At 36.1% G+C, this 24,848-nt stretch overlaps 1 protein-coding gene across 1 annotated transcript; it reads left to right on the plus strand.

Annotated features, from left to right (window-relative positions):
• The first annotated feature begins 13,225 nt into the window (after positions 1–13,225).
• Positions 13,226–22,823, plus strand: LOC127882353 (patched domain-containing protein 3-like). The gene is made up of 4 exons (XM_052430940.1): positions 13,226–13,404; positions 16,818–16,960; positions 17,608–17,808; positions 17,992–22,823. The coding sequence occupies exons 1-4, from the start codon at positions 13,247–13,249 to the stop codon at positions 19,566–19,568; spliced, it is 2,079 nt and encodes a 692-aa protein (XP_052286900.1). The 5' UTR covers positions 13,226–13,246; the 3' UTR covers positions 19,569–22,823.
• The last annotated feature ends 2,025 nt before the right edge of the window (positions 22,824–24,848 follow it).

Below are 24,848 nucleotides of genomic sequence, written 5' to 3' on the forward strand. Positions count from 1 at the left end.
TGACATCATTTATGTACTGCTATTTGGTGAAGTTGTGTATAGCGATCGTTATTATATGTCTATTAATAAACAAATACATTGTACGTTTTCGTACCACTACGCCTTCCAATAAATTTGCTTGCGCGATAGGTCGTTAAATATCGTACTACATTGATTCTCCACTAAATAAGCAAATTAGAAAAAGCACAAAATAAATATATTTTGATTATGTTTTGTTTTTATATAAAACCAGAAAGTTTCGCGTATTTGCCCAGTCCCTGTGATCTTTCCCCTGTGATCAGTTGTGGATCAGTTATTAATTAAAACAATTAGCTTTGAATTATTGTCAATAAATGTTGTAATAAATGTAATAGGCACAAATGCAGTACTTATTTACACAAATTTACACAAAAAATCACCACTATGCAAGATATTCTTAAAACAAAAATATATACATTGATCCGTAAAAAAACTTCTCCTCTCATAAGCGAAAAAAAAAATGCATTACTGATAGTCACCGCTCTCCGGAGCGACGCAAATAATGTACTTGTTTTCCATTTGATAAGTAAACTATCGTGTGGCATACTCTATGACTATATTTAATCTTAGGGCACAGCAAACTGATCAGATATTCGTCGGATTTTCGGCACCAAAACGTTGTAAAATTAAAATAACAATTTTTTTTTTATTAATGTGCCCGCAATGTTCATTTGCCCCGCACCCGATTTCTCCTCCGATTAGCTTTTGTCCTGCTCATTTTGGTAAATCCTACATTGTTTCGACATGACTATTTATTTGTCGTTTAATAATAGAAATTGACAGAATTAAGCCGTTTGGTCGTGTCTTAAACTAAACGAAAATGTCATTTTTATTCTATATGGTCGATATCAATCTGTTAAACAATATGTAAAACGAAATATTTCGCTCAGCGGCCACTGCTGCTGTCTATGAAACGTCGCCCGAATGGGTTCATTGTAAAACTTTGAGCAATCGAGTTGGTGGTATACATCAAATAAAAACATGAAGCGCAAAAACCAAACTAAAAAGTCTAAATGTTAAATCTCTTTTGATTGCATTTAATGGGTTGAATAAACTGGCTGTTTTGCTCGAGTTATTGCATAGATTGTTGATGATAGGCCTTCTGACTTTTTCACTCGAATTTGATTAAATCGAAATGTGAATTAAACAATTTTTATTTCGTTCCAATGTTTTCCTTCAAACATCAAATCTCTTTTGGCATTATCGTTGTTGGGAGACATGTCTAGAGATCTTTAAATAAAATATTCGATGAAAATGTAACTGGTATTGTTGACATACATTAATGGTCGGATATCTAATCAGGTGAGTATTTAAGGAGTTTTAAAACCGCGTCATAATAATTCGTTTTTAACATAAAATACTTATGATTGATGGTTAAAGTGTTTTTTTATGTAAATAATCACTTGATACCTCAAATAGACAGCGATTATGGAATTAATATTATATGTTCATTTTATGATTATCCCATTAAACGTACAAAATTTAATATAGCCGCCTTAAAATAATTTCAGGATTTAATTCGACTAAAATGAAAACACAGACGACGTACAGACTTCTTTTTGTGTTGTTTATTTGGTCGTATGATGATCATGGATTATCCTGATATTCTGACTAGGTCACCAGGTCAATGTTACAAAAACCTTGTAACCATTCTAGAGGCTACACGTACGACTCAATCTTGATAAAACGTGGTCAGAATAATCATCTTGTCACTCAATGGGCTTAGTTCGAACGGTGATCACGCGCATCAAAAAAATAGGTCATCAAATTATATCGTAAAAAAACCTTGTTTCTTGTAGAAGCCACAGTTAAAATTCAATATTGATAAAACTTTGTCAGAAATTTTAGCTTGACGCACCAAGTTTGAATCTTGATCATGTGCCTCAAAATACTAGGCTCACGGTGCCTAACCTATACGGATAATACCGGAAACTTTTGAACGTTTCCGGATAATACGCGAAACGGCACCGGATCATATCAGAACATAAACAAGGCGAAATGATGGATGTGCCTAATATTGTGAGTAAAAAAGTCAACAAGACCGCGTTAGTATGCCAAATACTATTGCTCACGGAACATTATGGTATTTCAGCTTATGGTTTCATTCAAAATTCGACATGAAAATAAAATATTTTATCAAAACGAACAAAAACAAATTAACCATACCTATCTCATAGTCATAAAATAGTTTTAAAATCTTGCATTTTTGCAACTAGCGAGAAAAAACATATGCTACTATTACTTTGCAATGTTGTAAGGATCATTCATATTTATAATAAAATCGTAGGAAATTACAGGCAACATCAAAAACGTGAGCATTTGCGTTTTAAAAGGGTCGTATCTTGATTTCACGGGCACCGGATAACAGACGAAACCATAAAATACTGGCACCGGATAAAGTCCGGAAACACGACACTGGATAATACGCGAAATCAATTGATACATATTCAGATGATTACGTGCTTTTCAGCAGGTTTTTATAAACAACATGTGTACATCTTATGTGAAACTTTTAATATAGTACATGAAGTTGGTTTCAAAAATGGATATGAGTTGACGATACGGATTGTATCAATGTATCTTCGCACTTTTCTGTTAAATTCTCCCACCAAAAAGAAGTAATGCCTACTAAGAGAAACATGAAGAATTGTATATGTGTGTCGCGCCCTCTTGCGACAAACTCGATATAGCTATAGCAATCGTCTAGTATATGTGCGTGCGTGCGTTCAAACGAGCTTGACCGGACTGGTAAATTGTCATTCATCATGAAATTTAAAAATAAATTACCACAAGTGTTCACAATGTACAATTCAGGATATGATGTATATGGAAAGGCATGCAAAGCTACTATGCGTTAATACTGTATGGACACGCAAATAATATGACGTCATTTTCATTCTATATATTTCAGACTGAAACAAAAGAGAAAATCGTTTATATAATTTTAATATTAAAACAATCAAAGGGTTGTTATATCTTATAAATATTAACGATTTATCGGTCGTTCTACAATAGCAGGCGTTCTACATCCGATTTTGTAAGAATCAATACAGTGTGTAACCTTTTATGTCTTGTTTTAATAAGCTTTTTCAGAGCAGGGTCAAGAAATTTTTCATGCGTTTTAACTGGTGTTTAGACAGAGTGGTCAGGGCTGGGTGACGAGAAATAACCGACCCATTCATTTAACAATCTTAAATCAAGAAATTTTTTAAATGTTAACCATATCAGCAGAATCCAATATATTCATTTAACGTACTATACTTTGGTTCATTAGTTTCGGCTATTATCCGAAGCCTTCTTCATGCATTATCCGGTGCCAGCAATCGACACATAAAATACATGTTTTTTTCTACAAACTAAACCGTCACTCATCATGGCAATGATTTAACATTAATTATGCTGCCGTTTTCATCAGGAAACTAGCTCAGAAAGTTTAATTTCATTGTTAATATGGACCAATATCTGCATTTTACTTCCGTTTCCACAGGTTTTGCGTATAAACTGTTGGACAATATAGGTTCCCACTGGTTATTGACGTTTTTGTTACTGAGCACGAGTATAGAATTTACTTAATAAATGTCTTAGACGTTCCGTGGAATATTGGTTTGGTGAAAAATGTAAACTTAAAAAAAGAATATTGAAATAAAAGAACACACTTACCTAAACAAAGTCAATATATTTCTGATATGATCCGGTGCCGTTTCGGGTATTATCCGGAAACGTTCAAATGTTTCCGATATTATCCGTAATGGTTAGGCACCGCCAGGCTCCCGGTCAACTCCGAGAGAACCCTTATTTCACCTATTTGTGTCCAAAAATATAAATATTTCATGCATTTTTATATATAATAAAATAATACTACTACTACAAGCACTACTACTACTACTACTACTACTACAACTACAACTAATACTTTTACTACTACTACTACTACTACTACTACTACTACTACTACTTATAAAAATTATAATAATAATAAGAAGAAGAAGAACTATAATAATAATAAGAAGAAGAAGAAGAAGAAAGAAGAAGAAGAAGAAGAAGGAGAAGAAGAAGAAGAAGAAAATATGAAAACTGCTTGCGTATTTAATAATAAAAGTTTTTTTCCGTCAATACATGCTTGATGCGTGATGACGTTATCTTTTACTTGCAATTTAGCAGAATTATGACCATTGTATACTCAGGTTAACATGTTCGTGCAACACCTCATATATATATATTAAATATTATATATATAATGTTTACGCATGATATTAAGGTTAAGGGTTGAGTTTGCCTAAACATACCTTCCTTTAGTTTGCATTGACAAGCATTGGTCAAACTTTTTTTAAAGCAAGCCTGCATGGATACCATGAGTTTGGAACCAGTTAGGTCAATGTCACAGTTGCTAAAAATATATGAAAATAAAATAAGTTCAGTTTAGATGCAGATATTTTAATTAAACTTTATGTGCAGGCAGCTTACATGTTGATCTAATGTTGAAGTGACATTTCATTATCTTAAGTTCGGATGTACGTATTTTGCGGAAATTGGGTGGTAATTTAGCATACATGACCTATCTGGTGATTGCATTTTTTGCTGGTTGGGTCACTATAACAGCGTCTAAAAAATATAGAAAAAAGTCCAATAAATAACTTGCTTTTGACGTATTGTGCTGCAATTTGGTGTGTAGCTAGCTTTCATACAAACTTAGCTTGGAAATGCATTTGGGGCTCGTCATGTCAGAGCGAATGTCACTTTAATTAAACAATAGAGTTTTCAGAAGTGTTTTGCGTTTGAATTTGTGCGTAGGTAGCAAATATGCAGACCTCACCTGGGATTGATCAGATATTTAAATAATAAAAAAATGTGTTAAACAAAAAAAATCTAGTTTTGTGGCAAAGTCAAATTTCTATTATTATACACATTTTCAGGTTTAATTTTATGCATAGCTAACTATATAACTATTAAATATATTAAACATTACTTCACAGTCATTGTTTAAGGAGCCTGACAGAAACTATAAATAACACTATCAAAGCGGAGGAATAGTCTTGAAACAGCTCTTGTTCTAACTTGTCCTGGGTACATCGGCATGCCGTTCTTGACCTAGTTCACTTGGCAGACCGAACCCAATGTAATGCCGCATGCTCATTACGCCACATACATGCGTGCAGTCGTTTAATTGAATTGTATAAGGAGACAACATTTATGCGGCACAACGGCAACGGTCAATTTCCTGTCACATATAAGGAGTGACAGGATAAGACAGGAATCATCAAATAAGTTGCGCGTCCATGCATAAACGTAACATTTAAATGTGGTTGCTCTTTTTATTTCTTTCGATATATTTATTCTCTTGACAGAATGAACTGCCTAAAATTTTACGAGAGTGTGGATAACAAGATTGGGGCAGCGTTTGCCCGATTTGGCGGCTTCATCTCACGTCACGCCTGGAAGGTCATTATCATCGTCGTCTTTGTCAACTGCTCGCTGGCCGTCGGTATGCTCAGGATAAAGTCGAACATAAGCGCTCAGGATGTTTATCTACCCGAAGGTAGGCTTTAAACTTCACGTTCAATGAAAACACATTATTTTATGACCTTTGTTGTTGATTAAAGACTTATACTGCGTTAGGTCGGAATCACCTTAAAGTTTTACATTTTGAGTGTCCTAAATTTCATATTGAAAAATAAAATAATGATCCCCAACATTAAAAGACTATAAACAAAACTGCAACTACCGTTAAGCCACCTTTATTTCCCATTGAATCTGTAAATATTACAATAATCTCATACCGTGATTACTATTACCACAACAATAGTCTTATCACCTTAGTATGTACCCCTCGAAGAAGCTGGGGCATACTTATTTCATTTGTCCGTCGGTCGGTAGGTCGATACATCTGTATATCTACTAACAATTCTTTTGCAATCTGGAGAATGCTTTGATCTTTAAATATGCACCATGCCGGTTATTTGAGAGGAAAGGCAAGACTTCTATTAAGGTCAACAAATAATAGGTCAAGGTCACATGTGTTTGCAACAGGACATCACATTTTGAGTACGCTTTGAGCTACGATTATGCGCATGTATAATTATTACATGTAAAGAAAAGCAAACGCATGTGATTTTAAGGTGAAAGATCAAGGTCACATGAGCCTTTATCAAAATACATTTTGCATTAAACTCATTTAATTTTGAAGTTACCTGGTCAAAGATCAACATCACATGAGCCTGTTTATAAATTAATTATGCATGATATAAAGAGAAAGTTTTGATCGATGCTCATAGAAATTAGTATGATGGTTACTTGGGTAGAAGCAAACCAAGTTGATTTTGCGGTCAAAGGTTAGGGCCTTTGAACAGGTCATACGTTTCAGCACAATATCTGGTAAAATATGTGGTTCGACCCACTATCATGCATATTGGTGTAATGCTTACATTTGTGTAAATGTGACTTAATACAGTTTGAGGTCATCAGGTAAAAGGCAAAGGTCATAGGAACGTGTATCATTGTATTGGTTTCCGCGCAACCTCTAGAGAACGCTTTCACCTATGATCATATAAATTGATGTGCTGGTTACTAGGGAAATAAGAAATATGTATTTTAATTAAATGGTCAAGAAGTCGAAGATCAAGGTCACATGTTATGTTATATTAACATAGCTTACCCAGAATACCTAGAGATTTCATATTATCATAAAAATAAGAATGCTGGTTAGTGTTGACGAAGGATGACCGCAAATTATTGTCACAGTAACAGGAACAACTTTTCTACAAGTTGGAGGAGGGGCAAACATGTTTTACAAACATCCCTTATAAGTAATCATTATGTGAATACCTTTGTAGTTAATATCAGTTATCATTTTTACCACACCATTATCGCTTTCGTATCATTTACCAAGGTATAATATTTTCGCTTTAATTTCAGTAGCAATGACAACAACTTTCTTTCGTTTTATCTAAGTAACAATGACAGCAATACTGTCACTAGTATATCCGTTACCAGGACAGCAAACTTGTCGTCATAATATCAGTTGGCATGGCAGCAACATTTTCGTATTTAAAAAATAATTCATTGCAAACACCTTTTACGCCATATTATCAGTTACAACATTCATAGTTAATGACAAGAACTTTGTTATCATATTATCGGTTGACTTTTCAAACATAGTTTAGGCATATTATTATCATCATCATCATCATCATTCCCTTGACCGGTCTGGTCTCTTTTTTTGGGGGTGGGGGTGGGGGTGGGGGTAATGAGAGACGTTGACACAGAGCCTTCATAGAAACTTGTGTTAAAAGGCCTGTATCCTGTGTTATGTCTCCACGTGAAGTCTGGCCATCGTCGCGATCGCCAAGGCAATTCGTGCTCGGACCTCAGCGGTAATGTTACCATCTTAAGTACTCGAAAATCGTCACTTCTTCCAGCTTCTCGCCGTTCATTGTGATATCTGTGCTAGTGTTCTTCGTTATGTTCACCATAATATATGACACCTCCATCTCATATGATCCTGCTCTATCACAGAGTCTGTAGGTGAATGCCTGGAGTTCACTGCTGGATCTGCCCATGAGAGCAATTTCATCAACAAATCTCAAGTGGAGATGGATCTGCAACTGATGGAGATAGAAGCATTAAGGTGTGATTGTCTTGGAGGGTCTTCTGCTTTATATTCTCAAGATAAATGTTACCTAGAACGGAGGTACATCCCTGAACTACGGCCACTGATGTCCTAAAGAAGTCACCCATCTGTCCATTGAGGAGGAGAACTACGCTGTAAGTGTGCTTGAAGAGTTCTTGGATGGTTTGCACCAGCCCTTCGTCAATGTTAACTCCTGTAAGAACCTTTTATAGAGCATCATGACACACGCGTTCAAATGCGTTCTTTAATTCGAGGGAGATGTGAAAGAGCTCAGGTTGGTTATGCATTTGTTTGTAAATGATGACTCTGCAAGTGAAGATTTGTTCCACTGTGCTTTTACAGCTTTTAGTCCGGCCTGCTCTTCCACCAGCAGTTCCTCGGTCTTAGTTTTCAGTCAGATGAAGATGAATCGTAGCATCACTTTTCAGATATAGCTGAAGAGGCTGATGGTGCGATTAATCTCGCACAGCTAGTTGTTGCCCTTTTTCGGTAGAGTTTTAGCCAGAGACTGGATCCACTCTTTGGGCCACTTTTTCTGCTCCCTCCCAGATCTTCTGGTATTATACCTTCATTGCTACATTCGTTGCCTCTCCTCCGTGCTGAATTGGCTCGGAAGTGATGTTTTCCATTTCCGGAAATTTCCATGCCTTAAGATTACGCACTGCCTACTCCACCTGTGGCTCAATAATGGCTGATCTTTGTCGTCGGCTTCTGGTCTGGTAACTAGCTGAAGGAGACTGGGATATGGTTGAAGCAGGTAGTTATAGAGGTCGCTGCTATTTTCGGTCCACCTGTTTAGGACTGTGGCACTCTCGGTCAGGAGGTTCCCTTCAGCACCTGCTATGACACTGGCCTTTTTCTGGCTTTTCTTTGTGAGGGTCTTTAGGGTGATATTGCCTGTGGAAAAGTCTTTGTCAATGCTGGTACATTGCTCCACTAGCCAATCCCACTTGGACTCTTTCATCTTCTTCAATTACAATAATATAATAACGTTAACACAATTCTTGATGGCAGCAATTTCGTTTTATTTTCGGTTTCAGAAAAAAAAAACATAGTCGCCTTATTTTTAGTAACAATGCCAAAGTTAAAAGATAAATACCATTAAGACCGACAACATTTTCATTGTAATCTCGTTTACAATGAATACCACCGTGTTGCAGCTACTCGTTCAAGGGAAGACCAGGCCACGATGGAGGCCACTTTTCCTGATCTGAGCAATAGAAGCTATCAGAGTATCCAGTCTCTATCCGATGGCTTCTATGCAAGGGTTATCATACGCGCCAACTCTGGTCACTTGTTGACCTTGACCTCGCTGGATAAGGTGAAGGAACTGGACAACATAGTGCAGGGAATAACCGTTACCCACAACGGAAAGACTTTGACAGTAAGCATTATGTTTTAAAAGCTATTGGCCTTAGATTATTTTTCTTATTTTATGTAGTTTAATATTGTATGTACATCACATATAATTGTAATAATGCATTAGCCTTATATCTGTCTTCGTATTTTAAACTTCGCTTATCCAAAGAACAAGTACATGTGTTTTTTAAGGATTATCGCTTAATACTGAATTAATGGGAGCCTTATAAAGATCCCTACAATGTATTTTACATCTACCAACTTATTTCAAGCATGTTTTTGTTGTGTTGTTAGTAGGGATGCAAGAGGTTAACCGGTTGACCGGTTAACCTATCGAAACGACCTGTTAACCGGTTACATTTTCGGGAAAAGTTTAACCTGAACAAAATAATTTTAGTTCGCTTTTTCTTGGAATATTTTTCTCTGTTTCATAATACAATACAATTCGTACGATTTTACGTTTTGCGCGCGACATACTGCAAATTTGCGCTGGCGACTAGTAAGAACAACATGCCGCACAATCGACGGTAGTTAATAACGTGTCAACAAATAAGCCAATTAAACAATAAATCAGTACCTTTGTGGTAACAAACAGGGGGAACGTTTTGATTATCGACACTTTTGTTTTGTTTAACTCGCGAAATGTTTACTAGCAAACTGCGGAGAATAGGGGGAGGGGAGCTATTAGCGAAGACGCAATTTACAAGTTTATCGAACTCGCGATAAAATTCAGAGTAGACATTGGATGGCTTATTTTGATGTTTTGTTAACCCAAATACATCACTGATCGCTCGCGAAAAAAAAAAATAAGAAACAGTTTTATCAAGAATTGCATTCGTAGTTAAAATCTTGTTGAGTTAACGTCTTATTTGTTCTATCAGAAATTAAAATCATTGTGAGTAATTTACATCATTCACGATGCCACCACTACCGTCTGGGGTAAGTTTTATTTAAGAAAGCAAATAATTCAACTTATTTAATAAATAAACATTAATAATAAAATTAAAACAGAATAAGCCAACAAACACACTATGTGTGAGCGATACGACTCGAACGTAATGTAAGCGGCCCAACCAAATATAAGTTAATGACACGTGAAAATGAACATTGGGTAATTATTTAATTTTGTACTCATATTCTTTTACGCATGAAAAATAAATACAATATATAGCAAACATTAACAAAATTATTAAAATGAATGTTACAATACATTTTATTAAGAAACAGACATGTTATCAACGCAAGCGATCTGAAATTGCTTTCGTTTCTATACTGAAGGTATTTCGGTTAACTGGTTACTCACCGGTTACGGCAAAACCGGTTAATGATTTTTGTAACCTCCTGCATCCCTAGTTTGTATTAAAAGTCATGCAACAGATGATATCTTTGTACGAGTGTCGGTGTTGATATATTAGTTCAGAGACATTTGTGCAAAAGCCTACGGCGCATGCGCCTTGGGAGGATCGATATTTTGGGACGCTGACTTCCGGAGTGCTGTAGGGAGCGGAAACGTGACCTATCCCATGTTCACGTCATCGGCAGTGGGAACAGTTAACTATGCATCGCTTACTGGAGGTACTTTCTCGTTTACGGAAGGTCGTTTAAATCTAGAGAAGATTAACATGTGTAGATGGGGTTTTTTACGATGTCCTAGCACACCGCCCCTCCCCTTATCAGCTACCAGTATTTTTTAGATAAGTGTTTTAAGTCTTGATCTTAGTCTTCATTTGATTTCTGGCTACGTTGATATTGCGCTAGACTACACGTCCAAGAACCTTCACATCGTTTGTTCTATTCCAAGCCCCGAAACATAACTTGTGTGGAGGGTTATCATGAATATGTGTTCTACTTCCCTTATTTATTATCCCATCCCCTCGTCTATCGATACAAGTAGGTCAGCGTTTTGGCATTTGGTACACATACTATTTTTGATGCAGGTTAAAGCACCAAGGCAAAAAGACATATTCGAACTATTATCAGCTATATTCTTCAAACTCACTTAATTAGCCAAAATGATCCGAAAAAAAATTGTATAGAACAATAAAGCAAACTGTGTAACATTGAAACCATTTAGTTAAGTACAATTGAAGAATGTCATATTGAGCCATCGAAAACGATCAAAACTGTCCCTAAATTAGCAATAATATACGTTTTATGTAGATGTAAATATATCAAATCCATCGTTTGTTTATTTGAATACAGTTCAAGTTTTGCGACTCCAAAATTTAATAAAGTAATATTATATGGTCTGAACAGATCAGTCAACAGTTTTTGTTCATTTTCATTTACATGTCTTGTATCTTTGAAGGAAATGTCAAAGTTGCGAACGGAGTCCTGCTAGGCTTGGACTACATTCACCTTAGGTATTCGCTGAAGGCTGACACGGGAAAGGAAGCGGCTGACTTATGGGTAAAATGAAACACACACAAACATGTTTGTATTATAATATGAAAAAGTAGAATATTCAGCATCGTAATTTTGCATTACTTTATTTATTAAAGTGTGTATGCACGATTTTTATATGTGTTTAATTGTAATATATTGATAAAAATATGTTACAATAACACAAAATAGGCAAGAAAAATTATGAATTGAAGACGAATTTCATAAAATGCAGCAAAGACAAATAAGCGCCCCGAGCCGATTGTGACGAAGATAATTCGTACATATTTTCCTACAATAACCGAAGCATTAGTCTTCTTTGTGTGTCGTATGATTAGATATCGTTGCAGGAAATTAAAAAGATCCGTAAAACAAAATTGTGTCTTTGTGTCGTATGAACGAATCTTCACTAAAACTAAACAAAGATTCACATCGTACATGCATGCTGGCGAATTTGCCTGTACAGACATTTTCGATTTCAGAATTAAATATCTGGCTTATTTCGCATTTTTCGACACATGATCTTAACTTTTATTTTAATTTATATTAAAATATATGCTTAATAAGTTTTTTTTACACATTTTATATAAATTAATAAATATTTGACAAACTCGTGCATACACACTTTAAATAACTTACCATAAATGACCGACCGCTATTATATATATTACATCTACTTCCCTTGTCACTCCCCTGCAATGACAGTGTACAATAGGCGACTATTTAATTTTGGAACGAATAAACGCATTGTTTTCATATGTTTTTGAAAAATGCATAATTAAATTGCTACAATGGCGCAAATGTCGGTTCCGATCCATTTTACTTGTATCAGGATTAATCACATTATTTTTTTTCCATTCTTTGAACATCTCTGATGCAATAATGCTAGTTGATTGTTACTGGCATAAGTGTATGCAATAAGTAGTAGCTTGCTATGACTGCAAGACTGTTAAAGCCACACACTTTGCCTCTGACCATGCAATGAAATACATGTTAATCAATACATATAGATTCAATTTGAAAGTGTGCAAAATTGTAATTAAATATATAGCCTAGTTAGCAAGCAATTTATTATTTTTTAAACGGTACCGCTTTTAAAACCGAAAGTAGCATTTCTATACGTATACGTCCATTTCGACAAACGCGATTATTTTTTAGTTACAAAGCACAAAAACGACGAATTTCTACCTTGTAACCACCAGATATATTCTCATTGGCATAGATAAAATTAAATCTATAGCCTAGTTAGCAATTAATTTATTATTTTTCAAACGGTACCGCTTTTAAAACCGAAAGTAGGATTTCTATACGCATACGTCCATTTCGACAAACGCGATTATTTTTAAGTTTTAAAGTGCTCAAAAGACGGACTTCTACCTTTTAACCACCAGATATATTCTAATTGGCAAAGAAACAATTAACAATTAAATATATAGCCTAGTTAGCAAGTAATTTATTATTTGTCAAACGGTACCGCTTTTAAAACCGAAAGTAGGATTTTAGACGTATACGTCCATTTCGACAAACGCGATTACTTTTTAAGTTTTAAAGCGCAAAAAGACGGATTTCTACCTTGTGACCACCAGAAATATTCTAATTGGCATAGATAAAATATGTTTCTTATTTATACTTAAATTTACTATGCCAAAAAAGTGGTGTGGCATTACAATGAATAATACTCGAGTCACCGCATTCGAACTGTACAACAGTGGAGGTGTAAATCGCTTTAATGCGGTCGAAAAATCACACTTGGCCAATAGTTATTATTACACAGAATAAAAATGTAAACGCAACTAAGAAAAAAACACAAGCAAAACATACTCCTCACCACTAATTTAGGTGAAGGAATTTATCACGCGGATGGAAGGCTTCAGCACGATTGAACTGGATGTTGCCTTTGCCAACCATCTGTCGCTAGACGAGGAACTGGACAAGAACATCAATGGGGATATCGCACTGTTCTCAATCACGTTCACGCTTATGCTCACGTATGCATGTGTTGCCACGATGAATATGAGGTATTACTTGACACCCGGAATATAATATTGGTTGCATTTTATGTAAATACACTTTACTATGCCGTATTTACTTTAAACCTATTTATTTTATCTCGATTGCTTAGAAAGCCTTAGGCTTATTTGAAAAGCTCTCGAGTCCGTTTCCTGGGACAATAACTTGTAGTTTGTTTCTATGAGGGAAATCGAAATGACGCTCCCACAGTGGGGATCGAACCCGTGACCTCCCAATCGCTAGGCGAACACCATATCCACTGCGGCCGTAGTTGACTCACATGTATTTCACACATGTATATGTATAAATCCAGTCATGCCTTACTGTTCTTTTTATTTAAAAGAAATTTTTAAGTTCATTGTATTTATATTTTGTTAAATATGTGAAATGTGCGCTGAGTGAAATATTTTACACATCATGCTGAAATCGCCACGTTGTAATTCGTAAGGTTTTCATGCTTTATTAGTCCCTACAGGTTTCACCGGAGGGGAGTAGGTTTACGCATCCTTTCTAACTTCATGTCTCAATGTCCGTCTGTCTGTCCATCAGTTCGCATGTTTTTTGCTTTTATTTCCCTCAAAATACTGAAGATACTTGGATGAAATTTGACATGCCTATAGCGGAGAAAGTTAGAATTATTCACCATTTCTTATATTTTATCAGAGGTCAAATGTCATATTGCTGTTACTTAAATATAACAAAACATGTAATCACTAAAACGAATATAATATAGTATCCTGAAACTTGTAGTAAACATTTAGCTTTGGGTTTGCCATATGTTTATCTGTCAATTTTTTCTCTATTCACTCTGTCTTCTGTCTGTCCGTCCACACAATTTAAATAACTAGACATATACGTATACTAAAATAAGATTCTGCGATTTCTATGAACATCTAAAAGTTACTTGATCAAACATTGATATACTTATAACGTGCAATGTGGAGGTTATGTAAGACCTTACGGTTTGCAGAATAGGTAACACATAAGGTCGACGATACTAAATATAGAACTTATCTTTATTTTCAAATTATTCAACAACTATATAAGATATTACATGGAACTAAGTATTTATTTTTAGCTGTTGTTTTCCTTTTTTATTTGCCAATCTCTTCCTCTGTTCATCCACCTCTGTGTCTGTTTATCCAAAAAAAGAGAGTATTTTAAGTATCAAAGAAATCGGTATACACGTATACAAAGTGATAACAGGATTATACGTGATCCTTTATTTGTGAATATGTCAAGTTTAAGGTGATTGTTACTTAAATATAATTATTCGAAGTAAACGAATTTCTCGACAGGTAAAAATACAGATAAACATGAAACATGGTACACACCTGAATTGCAATGTGGCGGAATGTTAAAATACTCGTTAGGTTTGCTTGTGTAAACGGATATTGGATTTCATTATGAAACATAACAACTGTGCTGATATAGGGCGATTCGAAAGAAATGAACACTTTTTTTTATTAATTTGGGTTTTCCCCTGACCTGTCAAAGCAAAACTCAAAATTAAGTCAGTTTTATTAGAGTTATTGAATCAAACCTTTTACTAGTTTCGCTCTTTGTATAGTTTTGCCACTGAATAGTGCAAATCATTACAATCATTAAAATAGTGTTCCCCAAATTTGCGTTTTACTTAAATTTTTGATTGTTATTTTGTCCATATTGAATAATACTGTTGTCAAAACTTTAATCAACCATCAGTAGTTTTACCGATTTAAATCATGAAACAGCTATAATTAAATTTCTAAAGCGCCGCCCTCATAACAGCTATTGTCCCAGTACCCCCTTTTCTTGCTATGTTATTGCACAGTAAACACAATTCCGTTGTATAAATGCTATGTGTTTGCGTTTATGATTAAAACGATAATAAAAACCATGCCCAAAAACGATTTGTGAAATGTTGCTACATGTTTGTTAAATCTGTAAGTGGCTATAACGGTTATATCTGTCAGTCTCAGGTTTATTATCTCATAACACCTGCCGTTCTATACTATTTTTCATATTAAAGCTGAAGCTTCTAAGTCATAAATAAACGATTGCTGCAGAAGAATATATATAGTGTCTTCCGTCATATTAACACCCGTTATACTTCGGCTTCCCCTATTTTAAGGTCAGGATGGGTGTCATCGTATCAACATAATATTATTGTTCTATTGCTCTGTTTTTTTCCATGTCATACCTCGTACGTATGTGGAATAATTTATACCAGCATTGACCGATTAAAAAAGAAGTCGCCACTCATAATTGTTCCTGCTTACCAAAGACTGGATCAGCAAGCCGCTAAAGTTCTCCTCAAACCAATACACTAACTGCATTATCCATAGTTACGGGTTGTGATGCCACATTTTATAAAAGCATATGTCCTCCTCCTCACAGTACAATCGCTCCAGTTTCCTTTTGGACTGGTAAATGTAATATCCCTGATGGTAGCGCGCATCAGCCTTATATATAAAAATAATTGCATTATTCCTATTTGACTGGTTATGATGCCGCCTCTCGTTATCAAGCGTCCTCACCCTCATAATAGCGAGAGCCCTCCTTATAATAATATTACAGCTGCTTTATCAGAAGAGAACAGATGTTGACCCTTATTAAAGCGTGTGTCATCATTTTCACAATTCACTAACTGTAATAAACCTATTGACTTTTTACGATACCATCCATCATAACAGCATACGTCATCATCATAACAAATCATAAGCAGCATTATCCCTATCGACTGGTTATGATGCCGCCATTAATAAAAGCATGCGTCCTCCGCATAACAATCCAATAGCTGCATGTTCCCTACTTATTGGATATGATGCCACCTTCATAGTAACATACGACCCACATATAACAACGCAATTACAGCGCAATTCATTTTGACTGATTAAAACGGCAGCCCTCATTATCGCATTTCTCCTCGATAAAACAATAGAATGTCTGTATTATCCCTATTGACTGGTAATGATGCCGCCCCTAATAATAGCGTACGTTTTCCTTTGAAGATTAAAATAGCTGCATCATCTCTTTTGACTTTTTTGTTACCGTCCCGTACAATAAAATAGTTCTTCTCACAACAATAACCGATGTGGAATATTATTTACAGATTTTTACACATACAATAGCTGCATTATCCCTGGTTATCACCAATTACTGATTTAGTGTGTCTCCCACCACCACAATGTGATAATGGGCCTATTGTCTGGTTATTTTGTTCTGCCCCATAATGTGCTGTTGTATATTTTGACGGGCGCCATTATCGCGCCTAAAAACTTTCGCATCCTCCCTGCTTTCCATGGGTACAGATATGCTTTGCTTGCTTTCTCTGGTAAAAATGGCCAGTTTTGGCATATGTGTTGCTTTAAAATCACTTTGATAGTGACTTGTTATATTGTCTTATATCATTAAATGGCGAGTGTTCCCTGCTTACTAGGGACGCGGTCAACCAGAGGGCGTTGTTAGGCGGGGCTGGCATTCTGGCGGCCGGACTAGCCATAATCGCCTCTTTCGGCGTCTGTATGGCTATAGGACTGGAGTTTGTCAGTATCGTTGGAGTTATGCCGTTTTTGATTATAGGTAGGTAACTTAATTTCTGTTTCTCATTCAGTTGGGTGTTCGCTGTATTTTAAAGTATTTCAATCCAATCTCCACTGTATAGAAAAAAACTCAGCCTTTCCCTTGGTCAGCTTTTTTAAACCGTAGTAAGAGCAAATTCTTTTGCCAATATGCAAATACATGTTATCTGCCCTACTTAAATCAGAAGCACGGAAAGACAGGCCATAAAAATGAGTTCATGACCATTGCCCACAAAACGTATGTGGCATGGCCGGTGAATAAAAAAGTTATCATCGGATTTGCAGTCCGGCGTTTCATCAACTAAGCTACCGGTCCAGATGTGTATGCAATTTAATCGAACTTATTTCGGTCACATCTCTTAAAACCCTAACCATTCGTCTTGTTCTAAATTTTCTTTTTTTTTTAATAAGTTAACATTTTCCATGACTAAAATACTCAAAGTTGTGATTGTTTTCTGCCGCAAGCTGAAACATAGTTTATGTTAAGCTTAATGTTTTATTGTAAGTCATGGCGTATCGCAAATTTTTGTTTCTTGGAACAGTAAAAAAATAATACATATACACCATATCAATATGTTATCTCGAATCTTGTAGTTGATGATTTGTGGTAATATTTGGTAATATGAAGGGACAATGGTTTTTCTAAAGGCATAGGCATCGATGACATGTTTGTCTTGCTGTCGGGTCTTTCGGGCGCTCAAGGCGAGGCTACTGTGGATGACCGGATGAAGGAGACATTGCGGAATGCTGGCGTCGGGGTCACCATCACCTCGTTAACAAACCTAATAGCGTTCATGTCCGGGGCGGGATCCAACTTCCTCGCCGTTAGGAACTTCTGTATCTATACGGGTATACAAAGATTTTAAGAAGTTTTATGATAGTTAAATAAAAGGTTTTACGGTAGACTGTTACCCGTATTGAAATACCCAGGAAAGAACAGAGTTTCCAAACACTAGTCCTTAAAAAGTGAAAATATAAACGTTTTACCCGTCGTGATCTTTCTTCTTCAACATCTCTTGTTTATTTTTACAGGTGTGGCTGTGATAATCTGCTACATCAACAACATCACGTTCTTCGCCGCATGTCTTACCATCCACGAACGCCGAGTTGAAACCAACCGACACTTCTTCTTGATGTGCAAGACTGTCCCGAGCACAGACGAGGCCAAAAATAGTGGCCAATCAAAAGCCGGCATTTTGTGTTGCGCGGGATCACGGCCTAGAAACCGAAAAGAAGCGGAAAGTCTTTTAGACAAGCTACCCAGTTGGCTTATGCCAAAGATCGTTCTAAAGACACCTTTTAAAATAGGGATTGTTCTCTTGTTTGCTGGTTATATGGCGGCTTCTATATACGGTTGTGTGCATCTTAAGCAAGGACTTCTGTTTTCGCAACTCGTTTCAGAAAAATCGTACTATCACAAATATTCGAAGCTTCTCGAAGATAAGTTCTCACGTCAGAGGGTCGTCGCCATAGTAACAACACATCCGTATGCATACAGCGATGCCTCAACAGAAAGAGATCTTAACGCGGCTTTGACAAAAGCGAAATTAAATTCTTACTTTGACCCGAAATTCGAGATAAATTGGCTCAGTACGTACATATCAAGCGCCTATTACAAGAACTCTAGCGAAGTTAACTTTATCTCTGGACTTAAAACATTTTTACAGGCTGTTCAGTACAGTCGATTCGAGAATGATGTGGTCATTGATTCTGATGGAACGTCAATTAAAGCTTCCCGAGTGTATCTTATGTCTCGTGACTTAAAGGATAGTCAAGAAGAAGGGCTATTTATGGTCGAATCTCGTAAAATTGCGGATGATGCGGAATTAAAGTGTTTTGCCTACTCCCCTTTTTTTATCTCCTTTGAGCAGTATATTCAAATTTTACCACAAACTCTTCTGTCAACAGGTATCGCATTAGCCGTCGTGTTTGTTGTCACTTGCATTTTCATGCCTCATCCTGTGTTGATAATATTCGTAACGATCGCCGTTACAATGATAATGGTGGGTGTATTTGGCTTTCTTCTTTACTTGGACGTCGCTCTCAGCTCCATCACAATGATCCATTTGATCATGAGCATTGGCTTCTCCGTTGATTTTACCGCCCATATATGCCATGGTTTTATGACTTCGAGAGGCGAGACAAGAGATGAAAAAGTAAGGGCTGCAATTGACAAGACTGGTGCACCGATATTTCACGGCGCAGTTTCGTCTGTACTAGGAATTATAGTACTGGTTGCAGCTAAGTCGTACATATTTCGAACATTTGCTGCCGTGATGGGGTTCGTTCTATTTTTCGGAATCGCACATGCGCTGTTGCTGCTTCCGGTTGTTCTGTCCTGGATTGGTCCAATGAGCTCTGAAGATAAGAAGCCTCTCCAGCTGAATGGGACACATAAACGAGAATCCCCTATGGAAGATCTGAAAGCATATGACGGACCAGAAATTGCAAGTCCTGAAAAGATCAAGCGCAATTCAAGTCCGCCTAAAACGAGAGTGGGGCCTTCATCTGATGACAATGCAGATTTTGAAAAGAATAAGCAAACTTATAAATTACAACTAAATCCTGGTTCCACGAAGTGGAAGAAAGTTGATCACATTAAGTCATAGTCATTTTTATTTAATAGTTATATCACCTTGCCACTTTATATGATGTATGTTTTATGTCAAGAACGTCATTTCTATAAATTACCGTGCTTTTTTGCATGATTTCGTATCGTCATTAACTTGTGATAGTTGTTATCCCTCCACCTATGTTATCCCCCGCCATAGGCGGAGGGATATTGTTTTGGTGTTGCCCGTCCGTCTGTCCGCTTTTCCGTCCGTCCTTCCGTCCGTCTGGCACTTTTGTGTCCGGAGTTATATCTTGGAAGTGCTTTGGCGGATTTCATTGAAACTTGTATGAGTATATATATGGAGACGAGGATGATGCACGCCAAATGGCATTGTACACCATCTGTTAATAACGGAGTTATGGCCCTTTCAGTCTTGAAAAAAAATGATTGTTAATATAAGCTTAGAGCTTTATTTCCATTAACACATGAGCCAGAGCCATGAAACTTGCCATAGTTGTTCTCAATCATCTGGGGGTGCTTCACATTTAACACCTATAATCCTAGGGGCTATGGTCATGGCCCATTGTATCTTGAAAAATGCGTGTTAATATAAGCTTAGAGCTTTATCTCCATTGACACATGAGCCAGAGTCATGAAACTTGCCATAGTTGTTCTCAATCATCTGGGAGTGCTTCACATTTAACACCCAGTATCCCAGGGGCTAAGGTCAAGGTCACACATTGAGGTCAAAGGTCACAAATTTGATGAATTATTCATTATTTAGTCATTCCTTTACTATGCATCAAGGGATTCTGTAATAACTGTCCCCATTTTTTTCTCCATTATCTAACTGAGTGTCAAATATAAGATCCAGGTTGCTAGGGTCATGGACAAAGTCACACACAAAGGTCAAAATCACACATTTAGATTAAATATGCCTTATTTGGTAAGGATTCTTCCATGCTAAAATGGATTCTCAAAATGTCCTGTTGTAAATGTTCTCAATTATCAGGCAGTGCAAGACCTATGTGTTTTTGACCAAAGTCAAGGTCACACATCAAAAGTCACACATTTGTAGAAATATTTATTATTTAGCAATTATTTTACTATGCATCAGTGGATTCTGTAATAACCTTCCATAATTCTTCTCCATCTTTTTCCTTGCTGTGTGTCATATATAAGATTCATGTCTATGGTTAAGGTAAAGGTTCATGTCTAGGGTTAAGGTCAACGTCACACACTATACTTCATGTAAGGTCATACGATTCACATCAAGGGTCAAGGTTACACAGATGCTTCATGTAAGGTCGTACGCTAAACTCCTAAACTGACCAGATTTTTTTCCAGAATTGTGTATACATCTTTGTACTTAGAAATTAAAGGTTAGAGATTTTTGCTCCAACAAAAGAGAGCAGTAGCTGACTTGTCTGTCCTTCCTTCTCTTATAATTGTATCTGGAGGAGGATATTATTTTGGCGTTGTCGATCCGTCCTTTTATCTGGATGAGATTGTGTTGGCGTTGTCAATCCGTCCAGAAAACTTTTGTGTCCAGAAGCACATTGCGGAACTGATTTCGTGCATTTCAATGAAACTTGTTTGTACATAAATGCATTTCATGTATAAAAAAATATGCATAAAATGTTATGTTTTAAGTTTTGGATTTTCCCAAACTCTAATGATACACACATGTTGGGCCCATGTTAACCAACAATTCTTAATTTCATGTACATTTAGGCTAATTACTCCCCCCCCCCCGCTAAAGGCGGATGGATATAGACTTGGCGTTGTCCGTCAGTCCGTCCGTCTGTCACAATTTTGAAATTTGCGGGGGATGTTAAATTCATCGAATTTGCTTGTTTATATATATGTCTTATGTTTAAGGCTTTTGACGTTATTATTAAAACCTCTATTGATCTTCATTAAGCATTTTAAGTGACACATCAGGCGGAAAGAAAGATAATAAAGATGCGCATTGTGTTAAATGCTAGTAAGCTGTCGGTTTATGGATATAATAGTCTGATTATTTAAATTTCTTATAATAACTTCCTGAAATCTACTAGTTTGAGGCCAAGAGACATCACAATAAACAATACCAAATAGGTCTACCCTGAGATCTAACATGAGATATGCATATCTGTTTCTGTTCTTTTATTTTTCGGCGTCGCTGTCTAAACAATCATCTCACCTAGATTTTTTGCGATAATTTATGAAGCGCAAACATTAAGCGTTATTAGAATTTGGCATACATTCTAAACCAGTTAAAACTAACTTCTGGCAATTGTTAAACCACAACCAATAGTTGTTGTATACTTTATGGAGATATAAATAAAAATTGTTTTAAAAAGCGGTAGAAATAAATTTTCAACACACCGCCTGAAAACAAAGGCGCCCAGCGTGGGACCGTGACACTGGCAGTTTTCCATAGACCCTGTCCGTGGGTATCTCGGGATCAGTTGTAAGCTGTTCCATGTAACTGTAATTCGATGACTAATTCAATCTTGGGAAGGGATAATATCACAGTTTTGAACGTAAACGGTATTGGTGATTTGTGTGTAAGCAGCTTGGGTAGCTCACTCGGTAGAGCACTCGCCTTAATAGCGGAAGGACTCGGATTCGAGTCACAGACTGGCTGCACACTTTCACACTTTCATACTTTCACCACTGTTTATAATTTCACATTCCCCTTATCTCATGCAGTGTATATGTGTTGTTGTATTTAATGAAAGGTATTTACAATTATCCTCTGAAACCACGTGAACCAGCGGGGTAATATGTTGTTTATAACATCTTATTGTGGTCCTCTACAACGCTTGATTAAATCATATACTGGGGTTCCAATTGGCTCCGCCTTGAGGGTAATTTGTTTTCCTTGAATGTATATAGTTATAACTTTAATAAATTGTTTTTACCAAATTCACAAGGCCCACATTTTCGTAATTTGTTATTTAACATCGTATGCTGGTATTTTATTCAGTTTGTTCAAATCATGCCCATGTGGTCAATATTAGCCAGGCTCTGGCGTTAACTTAGTAATTGTTTATGTATTTAGTAATTGCTATCGGCCTCTTGCTTTTATTAAAAGTTCATTATCTCATGCAATGTTTATAGACTTGTACGGTTTTGTATAAGCTATTGGTCTCCCATCCTTTCAATAAAAGTCATTATCTTCTTAGAATGTTTCTGGACTTGTATTACCCGGTTTTATATTGGCTATTTGTCTCTTGCATTTAATAAAAGTAATTCTCTCTTTGCAGTGTTTCTTGACTTTATTGTCCGGTTTGTTATTGGTTATTGGCCAATTGTCTTTTCTATGTCAATTTCTTCTTACATTGTATCTTTAGTTTTATTTGTAATACAATAGATATGGTGTGTATTTAATGTCAGATGTAACCAATAACATGGAAAAATAATATAATCAATTTTCAGTTTGTTATTTATGTTTTCATAGTAAGTGGAATAATTGAGTGATGTTCCCAGAAAGTGTATTAACTCTAAATATGAGCACATGTGACATTACAAGCTGAACCTATTGCAAATTCAATTAATACTAGAATGATATTATTGTGTTTAATTAAAATTGGCATTTGCTAAGGGGCCGAAGACACCAATATTAATCTAAGGCTTAAGGTTAAATCGCATTTTGGAAGCCCACTTATTACAATTATACATTAAACTAAATAATAATAATATAATTACTTGACTATTTAAAATCATGCGCCAAATTTAAATGCAAAAAACATCCAAATTAATATAAAAAAAAATACTGTTAGGCAGCTGTAAGATCAAATGTAATAAAAACTGATACCCTCATACAATTCTTTAAAAGAAAGAACGACTTCATCATGAATGCTAATTAATATATAGAAATGGAAATGTTTTTGTTGCTAGTCATACTTTTCATTTCATCATTTTAAAACTGAATCATTCCTTTTTAACGTGATTCCAAAACCAATTGTAATCCACTTTTTAAAGAAGAATTTCAGCAAATTTATTTCAGCAAAAACATAAATAGACTCTCAATTGAATATATTTCAAGAGGAACACATTTTTCATTATGTGTTTCTGGGTCGTCGTCAGGATTAATCAACGCCATTTCGTCCGACTGTTGCCAACTATTAAAACGTCTGTTTAAACTACGAAGTCTAAAGCCATTGAGCGTTTTCGAAAACGGCCTCCGAATTGTATTGTCTCGTATTTGCCAAGCTAATCAAGAAGTTTTATTGATCAAATATCGTATTGGCCGAGCGTGTCTCAAATTTTCATTGGTCGAATTTCGTATTGGCCGCGGTCTGTTGAACGGACACACAAATGGTGGCCCAAAAATGTAATCTTTAGTTGTTACCTGCCCATGTTCGTTACGTTAAGAGCTCATTATTTCTGCACTTCGTCTAAATTCCATTAACATGTTAAACCATATTTACAATTCCTTAAATTGTATTGGTGATATAAAGCGGACGCATAAAGGGAGTCTTAAACTTATGACCTTGAAATATGACCTAAAACTGTATCCAGTACGACTCTTGCCTTCTGCACATATTCGCTAAGACCTGAACGTTTCGTTAAAATCCTTCAACGGGCATATGCCATACGGAGCGAACGCAACAAATGAAAGCTCACACTTTCGACCTTTAACGTTACATTAGGCTTACGTCGGCTTGACTGACTAGCATACATGAAAAATAAATCAGCAAAGATACGTGAAATTCTTCATGGGTATATGATTTAAAAAGCGGACACAAAAATGGAGACTCAAACATTTGATCTTCTAGTCAAAGTGAGCTAAATATTAAAAATAATGTTCATGAAAATCGATTGAACGTTAAAGGGCATAGAGAGCGGACACACAAATGTAGGCTTAAACTTTTGACATTTAAGTGAGACCTTGAATATAAGCATGTGTGACCGAATTATTGCTTTTGCACAGTATCTCGATAGAGTTAATATTTCATCAAACTTTTATGAAAATCCTTCAAAGTTCGTAGAAGTTATTGAACGATCACGAGCATAGACGCTCAAACGTTCGACCATTTATAGTTTGATATTGAGCATTAGCCGACGTGACTGACTTTTAGCCTCTGTAAATCGTCTTAATAAGTTAAATAAATAAATGTACGTCAAAGGTGTTAATGGCAGACGGGCTTACAGACTGACGGACCGACGGACGAACGTTTAGTCTTGCTATTCCCCATTACCGCATCTAAGCGGCGGATTGATGAAGTAGATGTAAACGGACCATACTGATTTCATATTTGATGATAAAGTTATCTGTATGATTAAAACCATTACCTTCATACTTACAATTGTATACAGTTTCTAAATGAATATGTATTGCACA

Source organism: Dreissena polymorpha, chromosome 5 (genome assembly GCF_020536995.1).
Source record: "Dreissena polymorpha isolate Duluth1 chromosome 5, UMN_Dpol_1.0, whole genome shotgun sequence".
Classification (NCBI taxonomy): Eukaryota; Metazoa; Mollusca; class Bivalvia; order Myida; family Dreissenidae; genus Dreissena; species Dreissena polymorpha.